Source organism: Solanum stenotomum, chromosome 5 (assembly GCF_019186545.1).
Source record: "Solanum stenotomum isolate F172 chromosome 5, ASM1918654v1, whole genome shotgun sequence".
Taxonomy (NCBI): domain Eukaryota; kingdom Viridiplantae; phylum Streptophyta; class Magnoliopsida; order Solanales; family Solanaceae; genus Solanum; species Solanum stenotomum.
This window is the reverse complement of record NC_064286.1, coordinates 5,066,744-5,082,227: the sequence shown is the minus strand read 5'-3', so window position 1 is coordinate 5,082,227 and position 15,484 is coordinate 5,066,744. Positions and strand designations below refer to the sequence as shown.

General features: G+C 30.3%; 2 protein-coding genes across 2 annotated transcripts; both read right to left on the bottom strand.

Moving 5' to 3' along the window:
* Positions 1 to 287: 287 nt before the first annotated feature.
* Positions 288 to 6,028, bottom strand: LOC125865752 (uncharacterized). Its single transcript, XM_049545984.1, has 2 exons — positions 5,179 to 6,028; positions 288 to 652 (listed from the first exon to the last, which is right to left on the bottom strand). Exons 1-2 carry the CDS (start codon positions 5,473 to 5,475, stop codon positions 473 to 475), a joined length of 477 nt encoding a protein of 158 aa, XP_049401941.1. The 5' UTR covers positions 5,476 to 6,028; the 3' UTR covers positions 288 to 472.
* A 5,610-nt stretch (positions 6,029 to 11,638) lies between these two features.
* On the bottom strand, positions 11,639 to 13,242 carry LOC125865484 (F-box/kelch-repeat protein At1g16250-like). The gene is made up of 2 exons (XM_049545683.1): positions 12,689 to 13,242; positions 11,639 to 12,218 (listed from the first exon to the last, which is right to left on the bottom strand). The coding sequence occupies exons 1-2, from the start codon at positions 13,240 to 13,242 to the stop codon at positions 11,639 to 11,641; spliced, it is 1,134 nt and encodes a 377-aa protein (XP_049401640.1).
* Between the last annotated feature and the right edge of the window lie 2,242 nt (positions 13,243 to 15,484).

The window sequence follows — 15,484 nt, the reverse complement described above, 5'->3', positions numbered from 1 at the left end:
TGAATCTCTTATGCTAAATAAATTATAGGATCGAACCTCAACACCGAAACAAACAAAGATCAACACTTGAAGGTAGGAGGGAGAGATCATTGGGTTTTCCATTGGTGATGGCAATTCCATCTTGAAAAACGTATATACAAGATCAAACTTACTTTTATAATTATACAAAAAATAGTTGATTAATTCTTTTGATTTCTTCGTGTGTTTACTTCTTCATATTTGGAACCCCTTAGTAAAATCTTAGTTCAATGTAAAGAAGGGGTTGGAATTGGAACATATCCTGGAGTAGTGAAGAAAGCCAGTAGTCAAATCATATTACACTATATGTAAATACAATGACAAGTTCCTCAAGGTAAAAAAGCCCTTAAATTTTAATGTATGAGTGGACATTTTTCCTATCAAATATCTACTTTCACATAGAGGTTTTTGTGATAGTGACAACCATAAATTTCATTTCATATCTGTATTGTTGTCAACTGGAGCTATGACTAGTAGAAGTTGTGGCTGGACTTGAAGGAGACGCGTCGTTTTGATGATGAAGGGGTTGAGATGTACATTCCATAGGAGAAGGTGCGGGTACAGGATGCGCGATGAAGGTAGGAACTTCTTCCCCAGGCATCAGTACTGATACTCCATTCGCGTAAAAAGTCATCTGTAAGTATTAACAGAAGAACATTATATAGACAACTCCACATATAGGTGAGAATCATCAACAAAAGAAAATGAAATTTAACTTATATGCACTGTCAGTATAAGAAAAATCTACATTAATTAGCTATGCGATTTAACCTTTTGTAGACTTATAGTAGCTCACTTATTATAAGCCGCCAATAGTTATGAGCAGCAGTCCTCTGACTATAGATAGGAAAAGATGTAGAAGTGTGAGCTACACTCATAAGGGATTGAGAAGTTGACGAAGTAGCCAGTTAAATGAGAGGCTAGAGTCAAAGGCAATAAGTATGTTTTAGATTTCTCATGGTAGAAATTGCAACACTAAAACAGGCAACATCAATAACAAGAACATATCCAGTATAATCTCACAAGTGGAGTCTTGGAGAGGGTGGGGTGTACGCACTTTTACCCCTATCTTGTGAAGTTATTTCTAACAGACCCTCGACTCATAGGGATCCGTTTTAAAAAAAGAAGCATATTTTTTGATAAAACAATTTGCTCCACACTATTAAGCATTGGTATACACATGATTCTAGCAATCAATTAGAACATTTAAAGCAAAAGAATCTTAGCTTTAGCAATAATTTTGGGAAGAATACTAGACAAGTGTACTTAACTGAAAAGGAACAATTAATAAATATGTCATAATGCAGCCCACTACAGAAACTTCAGATACTCCCACTCATAAATCTTTCAAAATTGTGAATTTTTAAATCCTAATTCATTGATCTTCTCCCAAAAAAGGTAACATGTCAAGACAATGTTGAATCCCAGCATTGGCACCCAAGGGTGGATACACCTTACCTCGAGGACAGAGGCGGAGCCACGTAGGGCCGAGGGGTCCATCCGAACCCTCTTTACGGAAAATTAGATTGTTTATATATGCTATTAGAATTTTCATTAAGAGGGTTCTAAATATGAATAACACATGAAGAAGTCAAATATGGTTCACCATCTATAAAATTTCAGCAAAGGCAAAAATGACAAAATTATTCGATACCTGCTAGTTGCTAAGGGAAATTAGCAGGTACCTTGTAGATTTAATAGAAATACACACAAGTTAAACTGAACACCACGATTATAAAAAGAACATTGAATCCCAACATTAACTCATCCTATGTCATCATGGCGTCCAAAGTCAAAATATGGTGGGATGTCATTGGAAGCTATAGTTTCTCTTTTGTCAAGATGCTGGGACAAGAATGACAATCAAAAAACCATTGTTCTGAATAACTCTTTGTATAAAATAGCATATCATGGGGCTTTAATGTCTTCTAATATGCATAAAAATGGGACACACACAACATGGGCTTCAACTAGAAAAGTCTTTTTCTAAAAAGTCTTTTATATTTGGTAGTGTACCATGCAGAAAACACAATGGGGGCCATCATGGCAACCTCTTGCCTAATAAATATTTGGCTTTAGACAAAAGAATCGCATGAATACATAGGAATGAGATGTTTCCAATAAATTTAAGTTCATTATGAAAATTATGAGTCCCTCTGGGTTAGCTGATTAAAAATAGTCGATAAGTATATTAAGGTATTGAAGTTGAATTTATAAATACGTGTTTGGATAGAAGTGATGAATTTGATGATAAGTCGTTCGTCTATTTGACCATCTCGTCTAAAAGTTTAAGCTATTAGAGAGAACATATGTTTATTATTTAATTATATTCTCAATACCCCCACACATGCGGGCTTGATTTTATTTCATAAGTCAAGCCGGTGGGATTCAATCTCAGAACCTTTGTCTGCTCTAATACAATGTTGAAGCATATGACTATCTCATCTAAAAGCTTAAAATATTAGAGATAACAAATTTTCATTATTTAATTATATTCTCAATACCCCTCACGTGCGGGCCTGATTTTTTTTTTTCATAAGTCAAGCACGTGGAAATTATTTTTGACATGGGTGGCGGTGAGATTCGATCTCAGAACCTTTGTCTGCTCTAATACCATGTTGAAGCATGTAACTATCTCATCTAAAAGTTTAAGCTATTAGAGAAAGCACACTCGTAGTATCTAATTATATTTTTAATAGAATCCTCAAAAAATGCATTACCTTTAAAAATTTGAAATGTACATGCATGTTGATATTTTTGAAGAGCCCGAACAACATAAATCATTAATGTATTTGATAAAAAGATGTTCATAAGCATTTTTTTTTTCTGCTAAAATGTCTGCAATATTCTTTAAAACTATTTACACAAAAAGTTGGTGAAAAAGGACAATAACTAAAATAGAATAGAGAAATAATTTAAAATTACTGTTTTACAAACGATATTAGGGATAAAACTATAAAAGGCTCGATCATACTAAAAGTACTTTTAGAAGTTGTAGAATCATAAGAGTTGAGAGTGACCAATTTATATAATTTTTGATTGATTTTTGCTTATAAACACTTTCAATATTTACCAAAATGCATATATAAGTTAAAGTAGTGTATATAAATTAGTTTAACCAGCTTATAAGTCCAGTCTTAAAAAAATAAAAATATAGTACCTGAAATTTGAACTTAGAACCTCATGGTGAATTTTGAATTCCCTAAATCACTGAGCCAACTTCTAAAATTCAAAAATACCTTATATAAACCATATATTTTTTTACTGAAGAGATAAAGTGAACACCCTCACCCCCTCTTAAATCCGCCCCTAATCTCATCACTCTATATTTTGTGATACTTGACACATTATCTTTTCCGGTTTAAGCAATTGTTGTCCGAAGCTTGTGAGCCTAACTAATTTAGATTCCCGTCTGATAAATTATGACAAACTATGTTTAACTAGAATAATGTTAATAACTTTTTCTTTTTGTCTGAGGGTTAAAGTTAGATTAATTGAATCAAAAATTCAAAAATAAATTTTCCAAGGACATGATGATCAAGAATGATTCATATTCACTAAGGTCTACAAAATGATAATTATGAATAGAATCCCATTCAAATAATCCAGCTATGAGTTATTATTGTAATAGCCATAATTATGTGAGAAGCAATAATGACATTAAGGCAAAAAGCAATTAACTGTCACAAAAAAGTTAGTTAGACTACTCATTGCGGTCCTTAAAAATAAAGTATTTCCATAGTTTGATTGAGACAATCATATAATTTAGTATAAAAAATCTAGAATAATAGGAGTAACTTGTTTTTCCATCATTCATTTTTACTTCTTCATATTTGACTTGATACATCTCTTAAAAAGTAATTAATAAAATGATGAATTTATTATGTCATCCTTTGAATATAATAAATTTAATATTTAAAAAAATACATTAAAAACCAAATGATAAATATTTTTTTATTTTTCTAAATTGAACAAGTAAAAGTGTCATCTATTTTTAATACTTTCGTTGTTCCTTTTTAGTTGTCATAATTTTCTTTTTGAGAGTCAAACGATATGAATTTTAAATAATAGTTTAAGATGTATTTTTTCATCATATTGATATGCAAAAAGTTATAAATGATAAGTTATGTTTGATTTTTTAATCGAACAAATAAAAATAAATATACAATTTTTAATATATGAAAAAGGAAAAAATGGACGAAGGGTAATGATAAATATTTCAATTCTCTTAGGAAATAATACTTGCTCTAATTTTCCAATGTTTAAAAGTTCTAAACTTTAAACTTCTCATTTTATCTTGATAATGACGATGCAATAGATTTTCTCTTTTATTGTGTTTTTAGCTTTTATATTTACTTCAAAATAATAAATTTCAACATAATAAAAAAGATATTGATTATTTTTAACAGAATTTCATAGTTATTTTAGTTAAGTGGATTTTACATAATCAACGACAACAATAATAATAAATTCAATGTGATCTCATAAATACAATCTAGAATGACAAAACACGCATAGATCATCTTACCTCTAGCTTGTAGATTTTACATAACCAAACCATTTTAATGAGAATGCAAATAGAAAGAAGGGATAAGGATCTGAAAAATATCCCAATTTTGGTCGAATTTGTTGTTGCGATACTAAATTTTCATGAGGACTTATTACCTCCCTAAACTATTTAATACCGTATTTTAAACATATATATTTGCCCACGTGGACATAAAAAATAATGCAAAATTATAAATAGTAACGTGTCCAAGTGACACATATATACTTTTAAAATACACTATTAAATAGTTCAGGGGATAAAAAACACGATATTAAATAGTCTAGAGAGGTAATAGGTCCTCATGAAAGTTTAATATCGCAACAGCAAATCCGACCAAAATTGAGATATTTTTCACCCTTATCCCTAGAAAGAAGGGAGCAACTACTATGTCACGTTTAAAATCACCAATTTTATATAATGTATAATTCAACTCTCACTAATAAACTAACTTAGCTACTAAAATTTCTTCGTGAGTTAATATTATTTTGATATGTGAGCATAAAGCATTTGGTTATTTCATGAATTTTAACTTTAGTTAAACACTGTCATATAAAACGAAATGAATCACACACATTGCATCAAAATAAAAAATTGAGAAAATAAAAGCATACCTCAGGAGAAGGGTAATCAAGTTTCCTCTGGACTCTTATTTGATCGGAACTATTCCGATCACCACCGGACGACGATGGTCTTCGCCGGAGAAACCTCTCGAAAATCGCCATTACTAAGAACATAGAAATAAGAATAGCAGTCGCAACGAAACCAAACGATACAGCATTTACAGAGTTGTCAAAGTTTCTCCAATGATCTTCTCCTTCTAGTCCACCATTTGCTTCTGCCGGAGCCATACTCGGCGGTGGCACAATTCCCCAAAAATCAACACCACCATTAATTTGTCGTCTTCCCATTGAGTATAAACAAAGTAATCTCTTTCTGTATCATCACCAATTGACCCAAAATGTCAGCTCATTGTTGCACTCTACGTGTTTGATATTTTGCCTGAAAGAACTCAACAAAGAGATTGAAGCTACAGTTCAAGAAACAGAAAAAGACCCAGTTTTGCTTTCCTCCAACAAGACCGTAGGGGGTAGTGGTGATGAATTTGAGGTGGGTTTTGTTGTTGCACTCTATCTGTTTGATATTTTGTCTGAAAGAAGTGAACAAAGGATCTGAAGCTATAGTTCAAGAAACAGAGAAATATCCTTTACTTGGTTGATGAAAATGGAGACGTGGGGTGGGGGTCGGGGTGATGGATTTGAGGTGGGTAACTTTCAAGGAGAAAAGTTGGTTAGTTTAATTAACTAGTAGCTTGGAAAAGCTAAAGCTTTTCTTGGGTTCTTGTAGAAGTGGACAAAAGAGTGAGGGAGAAGAAAAAGCTTTGAGCTTTGGGATGGGAAAATGGGGGAGGATAAAGGGGGAAGACTATAGTAGATAATCAAGGTATAATGACTAGTTTGTTTAGGAATAATGTTGCTTATTCAGAAGGTAACTATGGTTAGTTGGAAATAAAAAGGCATAATAGATAGATAGATAGACAAACATCTTTCTATGAGAAATGTAGATTTAGGCACTTCAACTTGTGTTGTTGTGTTTCGTGGATATTTCATATCGCAGTGACACATAAATTTTGGAGGTGTTTAATGATTATTTTGTGAGTTAGAGTGTTCAACTGACATAATAAAGACAAATTAATGTATCTAAACATATATCTTCAAAATTGAATTGTTTGGTCGATCCAGTATTTCATTTATCATTCTAAATACTATCAGTACATCAGTGATAAAGTTGCTCAAGGAGATCTTCTTGTCCAATATATGTCTTCTCAAGGAGATCTTGTTCGTGTAGTCCTAAGACTCATAATCTGTAACGCTACTTGATACTTTGTCTCTGATACCATCTACAAAGAAGTGTTGTAAGGCCACACGGATTGATGGTGTGACTCTATTAATATATATGATAAATAATTAGATATTGATAAGGGGAATATGCAATCTAATTAATACAAAACAAATCACAAACTATGAATTTTATGAGTACACGGATTATGAATTCTAATAAGAGCAACTTTCACATACAGCAAACACAAAATTCATATTTGTATGCTATAGCAAACTTTGCATAATTGTGCTCCACAACAAACATAAATATGTATATTTCGCTATACATATACAAAAGAAAACAGTTATATAATCTGTTTTGGTATACATGTACAAAAAGATCAATTGTATAAAGTGAGAGAGGCGAGTGAGCGAGCGAGATCTGGGAGAGTGGTGAGTGAGATCTGGGAGAGGGGAGAGAGGAGAACGAAAATATATGTATATATACAATTTTCACGCATTTTATACATTTGTGTTTTTATATAAAGTGAGAGAGGGAAGTGAGAGAGCGAGATCTGGGAGAGTGGCGAGCGAGATCTAGGAGAGGGGAGAGAGTGGAACGAAAATATATGTATATATACAATTTTCTCTCGCTTTATACAAACACAAATGCATTTTATACAATTTGCGATTTTTGTATAAAAAATGAGATAGGCGAGGGAGAGAACGAGAGTGGCGAGCGAGATTCACTAGGAGAGAGGTTAAAAAGCAATAATTTGCTATGAGGTACAATTAAATCAAACTATATTTATAGCATTTAATTTGAATTTATAGTTTGCTATTATATACAATTTTCCCTTCTAATAACTCCTTTTACAATTTTCAAGAACAAACTTTAGACCACTGGACATACGTAGTTTATCAAGTTCTTTATTAAGATTTATAAGAAAAATTTACTGTAATATTATTAATGCGCTATCTATTTAAGGATTTTTCATAGAAGACATTTTTCAACTACTCCATTCATTTTTGTTGCTAGTTGTCATCATCGGTTTATCATTATTATCAACTATCATCCTCTATTGATCACAAAATTATTTTTAATCACAATTATTATTATTATTATTATTATTGTTCATCACAGTTAGTCATTACCATCATCAACTATCATTAATAATTACAATCATCAACTATCATTATCACAACTACCAATAATTACCGTCACCAGTCATCACAAACAATCATCATCATTTACCACAAATTACTACCACTCCAATCACTATTGTCAACCATCATTATCATTAACCACTTCGTTTAATCACCACCACCACAAACTACCATCTACGGTCTTCTCCCATAACCACCGCCAATATTAGACATCAGCACCATCAATCATTATTTAAATTTATCTTTTCTAAAAAAAGTTATATCACAAATTATCATCTACAGACACGTTGACGAGAAGCACATCAATTATGGCTTATATATAAGAATAATATATATATATATATATATATAATTCAAATTCATTAAGTTTTAGTCTTAAAATTTTACATACAATTTACCCCATGATACTGTACCCAAATCTCCACTACACATCCCCTCTATCACGTAAACCATTTTACACATCAAATCTTTTCAAAAGTACATTTAATACATACCATTTTTACTCGATGCCTAGGGCCTATAAGTCCTTAGTCAAGTAGAATGTGATAAATAATAAGAGACAAATACAAAACTATGTATTACTCCCTCCGTCCCTTTTTAGTTGTCCACTTTAGAAATGGCACACAGATTAAGGCAACAATGATTAGCACAGTGAAGTTACAATTTTACCCTTATGACAACTTTTAACTTCAAAATTACAACCACTTATTTGAATTAAAGTGAAATAAATTGGAGGGAAACAACATACACTTTTACAATTTTCAAGAAGTGTAAATAAGGGTATAATAGGAAAAAATTTGTTGTCCTTTCTTGATTTATCAAAATGGACAACTAAATAGGGACAACCAAAAAAGGAAATATGGACAAGTAAATAGGAACGGAGGGAGTAATAACAAATTAGCATCCCAACCAAGTACTGTTTAAGGTTATCGTGACAGGTGCATTATTATGAGTGATCTCTCTCATATTTCTTTGTCGTTTCTAAAATTGTCTTTTTATGGCACACACTGCAAAATCAGAAAATTGACAATCGGCTCTCTTTTTCTGGTTCTATTCATCATCTTTGGCATTGTGTTACACCAACCACGAATACGATGCAGCGAATAAAGTTATTTTTTTCTTAATTAAAAATTTTAAATATAAAAATATTTTTAGTAGGGAGCGTTTTCTTTTTCTAAGTAACTCATCCCATCCATAATTGCCTAAAATTTGAATTAAATTCTTCAAGTATAAAATAGAACATTATTTTACAATTCTGATAATTTAAATTGCTGAACTTCAATCAACTCAATAAACAATAGCAAATCACATATTTTAAGGCCATAAGACTGAAAGAATATTTTGATACACTATACATATTTTTAAAGTATGATCACAAAATTTAAAAGATGATTATATTTTTTATAAACTATGTATTTAGTCAAATTATAACAAAATAAAATATAACGGAAGGAGCAGAGACAACTGCAAAATCGGAGTTAAAAAATAATGATATGAATGAACTTTTTCTCAAACGACAATGACATAAATGAGTTAAACTTTTAACGAGTGACAATTCAATTTCTCAAAATTCAATAATATATTTAAATTTTTTTCCTTTATAAAAAATAGTTTATTCAATTTTATCGAACTCGTATGCATAGTTATCTCTATCCAAGAAAGGAAATTATTTTTTAAACTCCACACCTTGTTGATAAATTTATTTAATTCTTCCAAGGTATATTAAGCGAAATTATCGTGACACGTGGCTCGCTGGTTCCCTCAGACAAAGAAACCATAACTGAAACAACTGCTAAAGTTACGCTAATTTAGTGGACACGTGGCATATTATTATTGGCTGATTTCTACTGTTTTTTTATAATTAAAAAAAACTGTAATGCAATTATAGATGTTTATGTGGTATAAATTATTCATTAAAAAGAAATAAGAAATTCAATTAAATTATTTCTAAATTAAAAGTATCTGCTAATCTTTTTTAAGAACAATCATACGTTTTCCCTTTTTATATATAAATAGTCAAATCTTCTCGGTGTTACTCTCTTCATCCTATATTAATTGTCATATTTTTATTTTGCGCGTTCTTAAAAAAAATTATGAATTAAAAATATTTTTTACCATCTTACTTTCCAGTCTGCTCTAAAGAAGTCTATTTTTTAAACATATGCCTAAACATCTTTCAGAAATATTTTATTTTAAACATATGATAAAAGGTGATTTAAAAATTATTTAAATGATAAGTTTAAAAGTCATGGTTCTGTCTGCTTCAAGCCTTCACTTAATAAAAGAAAGGGGAAAAGGACAAATATACCCCCAACTATAGTAAATGGTATGCAAATACCTTTCATTATATTTTTGGGACATTGATGTCCCTGTCGTCCAAAAACTAGAGCATATATGCCCTTTACTCTAACGGAAGACTAAATAGGGATACGTGGTGCAATCTTATTCGTCGATCCTATATTTAATAAATGTCGGATCGATGGATAAGATTATGACACGTGTATGTCCGTCAGTATAAAGGGTATACATGCACTAGTTTTTGGACGGCAGGGGCACCAATGTCTCAAAAGTATAATGGAGAATATCTGCATACCATTTTCGATAGTTCGAGAGTATATTTGTCCTTTTGTCCCATAAAGAAATGAAGAGTGTAAACAAAGACGTCATATTTTCAGAAATATTTCATTTTAAACATTTGAAAAATGTAAAAGTAGACAAAAATATTTTTTAAAGGAAAAAACTCAAATATGTCATCGAATTTTAAAAAAATACTCATTTATGTATTCCTAGTTAAAATTTGACTCATCTATGCCATTTTTTTTATGTGAAAACGCTTATTCATGCCATTATTTGTTAACTAAAAATATTTTTCATTATGCAAAATATTTTTTCACGTGGTCAATTATGATTCGGTAACGTCATTAATTAATCATTTTTTTAAAAGGAAAAAGGTTCAAATATGTCAACTTTGAGAAAAAACTTCAGTGTTTGATATGAATAAACTTTTTCTCAAATGAAAATGACATAGATGAGCCAATTTTTAATGAATTATCATAGATGAACCTTTTGTCAAAATTTGATGACATATATGAGTCTTTTCGTTTTTTTTTAAAAAACAAAGAAATAAGTGGAGGGCGCGACCAACATAGATTGTGATGGATGATTAAGATTTCTCCACCTCTAACTAGAAATTTTTAGTTCGAGTTCTAAATATGATTTTTTTTATTAAGAACATTATTTCTAAAAACAAATCATATTATATATAATTTCAGCTTAATCGATCTCCAATATAAATACTTGAGTGGAAGAAAAAGTGAAGTGGGAGGATTTGGACCACCAAGAAAAAGACGAGAGACCCGTGCAAGTCGGGTCACGTGATCGGGTCCAACTTTTATTTCTCTGATTTGCTTTCTCCTCTTTTCATGCTTTGACAATTTACAACAAGCCAAAGCCCTCCAACACTTTTGATCCCAAATAATCATCGAAGAATGTGGTAAAATGAATAAGATTCACTGATTCTTAATGATATACATTATTAGTATGAAAAATATTTTAATATGAAATATTTTATATTTTGATAATAAATCTTGTGTAACAATTTGAATAAAAATTGAAATTTCAATATGAACATTACGTGTCGAGTAACGAATTAAAAACAACTTCAATATAGCCATATATGCTATTTTAGAAATGAGGTCAAATTAGAAGACTATTAATTTAATTCAACTTGTTATTGAATTAAATTATAATAAAATCATATTTATTCCAAATCTTTTACTCGTTGCACTATGATATACTTGAATGTTTTATTATAGCATCATCTACTTATAAGATTTATTATTAAAGATTATAATTATTTGTTAAGGACCAACAAAATTACGCTTAGACATGTCGGCAAGGTGTCAAATCAGCGTGTGGATTTCCTAGGAATCAAAACAATTTTAATTAGTTATACAAGCTTTGAAAGAAAAGTCATTTGCCTTCAAAGTATCGATTGTCAATTCTATTTTCTATAAGAATAATAGATAATTGAATTCATAATTTTGACGATTATTTAATAATAGTGCAAACAAGCCAAGATGAATAGTCAAGTATCCAATTTCATAAAACAAGAATGGCTACAAAGCTCTTTTTCCCCTTGTTCCTCTAATGGTTCAATTAAACTTCTCCATCCATTCCCATTTGTTGTTGTTTCAAAAACATGTACTTCACTTCTTGTTCTTGATATATAATTATCACCCAACATATTCCTATAACCAGCCAAAAAATACAACTTTGTTCCTATAGGAGCCATAGTGCAAAACATTCTTTCCAAATTTGGCCAATTATATTGTGTGTCATCTAATATAGAAATTGGTGAACTTGAACCATCCACTATGTACCATAAATTGTGTTTCCCATCATAGGACTCAATATGTCCCTTCCATGTGTTTAAGCAATCACCTGAGCTATAAAGCTTCCCATCAATATTCACTATTTGATTAGGTGGCACATCTAGGTCCCACATCCTCGCCATGTAATCCCATGTGTCGCGTTCTGGATCGTACACCTCAGCAGAACTTCTTTCCATAATATAGGGTCCTTGATGAGTGCCAGTGTTTTCTCTTCTGGCGAATCCCCCGATCACATAAAATTTCTCTTGCCATGACACACCAACACACTTGTACCTGTTAAGACATAATTTAATCAAGTAATCTTTTTAATAATAATCTTTTTGATAAGATGGTTACGCAATTCAACATGCATGATATCAAGATTTTCACTCACCTAGCGATAATTAAGTACCATTTGTAACCATCGTGGTGCATGTATACTCATTGTATAACAAGTATATATAATGATTGTATACTATATATACATTGTTGATAATGTATATACACATATTATGGAATGATTATACTGGCTAAAATTTGTAAAAAAAATAATGAAAGATTATATTGGTTTTTGTTATGGTCTTTGTTAGAACTTAGACATGTTGTGTAGTGAAACTCCAAATAGTATTCCATTTGGTGTATCAAAAAAATTAGGTCTATACAAGGAGTGTTTTGAGTCAAAATATAACACAAGTAACTAAAAATATAGTCAGTTCGTAACAACTTAAATCATTTGACGAGATAGTCACACACTTCAATCGTACCTAGTGGTGCTCATGTTAGGTAGTTGTTTCCATTCATCTTGGATAGGATCATAAACCTCAGCCAAAGAGGTACCCTTAGCACCATCAAATGTTGTTTGTCCACCAGCTACATAGATTTTGCCCTCTTTAGAAGTCATACATGCAAAATTAAACCTTGGAGTTTCTAAAGGTGCACATTTAGTCCAACAATCTTTACCAACATTGTACTTAAGGACCGAAGGAAGAATTTCTATATCAATTTCGTGAACGTTATTAGTTTCCGAACTACCAATTACATCCTTGTAACATTGTCGTCCTCCAATTACAAAAATTTCCTCACCAATAACCATCATCGCGAAATCCTTGAGGACGTGATTCTCCAGAAGACCTGGAATCGATGTGACATAAGTATTCCATGAATTCGTTGAAGGGTAGTAACATGATATCCAATTCGACATGTTATCATTAGGATCAGTACTACAATTTTTCCCACAGAACGAGACATAAACACGATAACAATTTATGTCATTTTGTGAATCATGAGAAGAAATGGAACTCATAGTGTTGTTCTTCATTTTTTATATTTTTTGTACTATAAGACAATATTGGACTTAGGAAGTGGAGGAATTGTATATTGTGTAATGAAGTGGAATATATAGGTAAAAAAATTAATAAATTAAACGGAAAGTACTAAGATTTTATAGGGGGGATTATTTCTATGGATTTTCTTGTTAACTATGAATCTCTAATGCTTTGAATATTCACTTTTTGATTTGTTTATTTCATTATTTTTTATTGTTCAACAAGGATATTTTTTTTTGGTGAATCACGAGGTCAGTTTAATATTCATAAAATAATTCTTAAAAAAATTTAATAATTATGATAGCAAAGCACAAACTTTAGTATTTTTGAAATTCATTAATGTGGTAATAATATAACAAAAGTACATTATCTTAATCAAGATTTTGAAAACGATCAATAATAGCATCATCGCGGTGAAGTCTATTGGAGGGTGGGGTAGACACAATCAACGTGAATGCCATTTGTCAAATTTGTTTTCCCTACTTTCACTAGAGAAGTCATTTTCTTCATCTTTAAAGAACATGACCACATATTATTTTCTGAGAAACTTGACCAATCGAACTTGAGAAAATTGAAAAATATTTTTCTCCCTATCGAAAACACCACATATTATTTAAATCCATCCTTATAATTTAACATGTTATACCAAATTACTTCCTATTTTTTTCGTTACCATTCAATTCTAATTGATATAATTACTTTTAATCACATATTAATTACTAATTAACTATGTAAACAACTTTTACACTATTACTTCATGAAAACAATTTTATGGTGGGATACAACACAACTAGATTTTGCATATGAATGGGGCCTAACCCATTTACAATAGTAGGGCTTCTTGAAAAAAAGTCAATATGAAAAGCCCAAATGTAAAATTAAACTCGATTTTTGATCTTGAAATCACAATTAAACTCGAAATTGAAGATTTTGAATAGTTTTTTAAGTGGGTGTGGTTAGGAATCACCGGGAGCACGAGGCTATATATAAACGTTAAGGAGCATTGCCGGAGATTTCGATGAGTATAGAATCGAAATTTAGACCTAAATCGATCTGGAAAACATTACCTCGACAATGTATATTACATATACATATCATGTATATTTGTAGATCATATACAGATTTTCAATTGATATACACAAACATATACATGATATATATACGAAAATAACTTTAATACTTTTGTAGTGATCTAATTGTGAAAATAACTTTTACGTTGTTAGTGCATGAAAATAATTTTATGGTTACCCGTTACTAATATATAACTTATAGTAGTTTAAATAATGTTTTTAATTATCTTAGTAAGTTGTATTACTTAAATCTAGAAAAATGAAAACAATTAATTTGGTCATGAAACACGACAAATAGTAATGTTTGATTATTACTCCTTTTTTTAACATCTAATTATACGAAAATATTCCAGCTGTATGATCAGATAACGAACATCATCATTATGAAATCTTATCAAATAATATGACAAAAATGTATTTAAAATCATTCAAAATCTATAAAATTGTTTGTTGGTGATAAATCCTGAGTAGTTTTCAAGTATCAATGATTGAATTTTCTGTGTAAATTAAAACGAGTTTCACAGTGCAAGAATAACTATTGATTTTTTTATTTTTTTTTAAGAAAAAATTGATAGGATATGTGACCAAATTGTCCACGTTTTCGTTTTTAATTTTTTTTTTTGCATGGCTATGGATATTTTGTCGTGTAATATTTATTTATTTTTTAATTTCGAGTTCCGAGTATAAAAAATATTTAAATAAAGTGTATTATCTTTTCAACCATTGACATTTAATTGAAGTCTGATTAATTTGAATAGAGTGCTTTATTTCAATTTATATTAAAATTCAAATTATTTGAATTCATTAAAAAAAAGTATATAAATAAATATAAAAAAATATAAATTTAACATCTACTATACATAAATAAATTAATTTTGACGTAACCGCTTACGCCTTCTAAATATGCACCGTCCATATCTTTAACAACGTGTACTTTTGTCTTTAATATTTTTTTCTCATTTTCTCCCTCATTTTAATGGTGAAGAATGATTGGATATTCAACTTTCATGAAAAGTTTTTTTTTTTTTGGAAAATTACGCAGTTAAATAAATTTATACTACTTAATTAGTTATCATAGTTATAATTTGCTATAATTACCATTCATGACTAACATTAACCATTAATTACGTGGGTTGACTTCGAGTTTGTATAATTAGTCATGTTT

What these genes read in the sequence shown, in the direction of transcription:
- LOC125865484 (XM_049545683.1), bottom strand. Translation starts at nt 13,242, where the DNA reads ATGAAGAACAACACTATGAGTTCCATTTCTTCTCATGATTCACAAAAT. An exon ending in CCTAACATGAGCACCACTAG is followed by an intron (nt 12,219 to 12,688) that starts GTACGATTGAAG and finishes ATGTCTTAACAG; the next exon opens with GTACAAGTGTGTTGGTGTGT.
- LOC125865752 (XM_049545984.1), bottom strand. Translation starts at nt 5,475, where the DNA reads ATGGGAAGACGACAAATTAATGGTGGTGTTGATTTTTGGGGAATTGTG. An exon ending in TTGATTACCCTTCTCCTGAG is followed by an intron (nt 653 to 5,178) that starts GTATGCTTTTAT and finishes TAATACTTACAG; the next exon opens with ATGACTTTTTACGCGAATGG.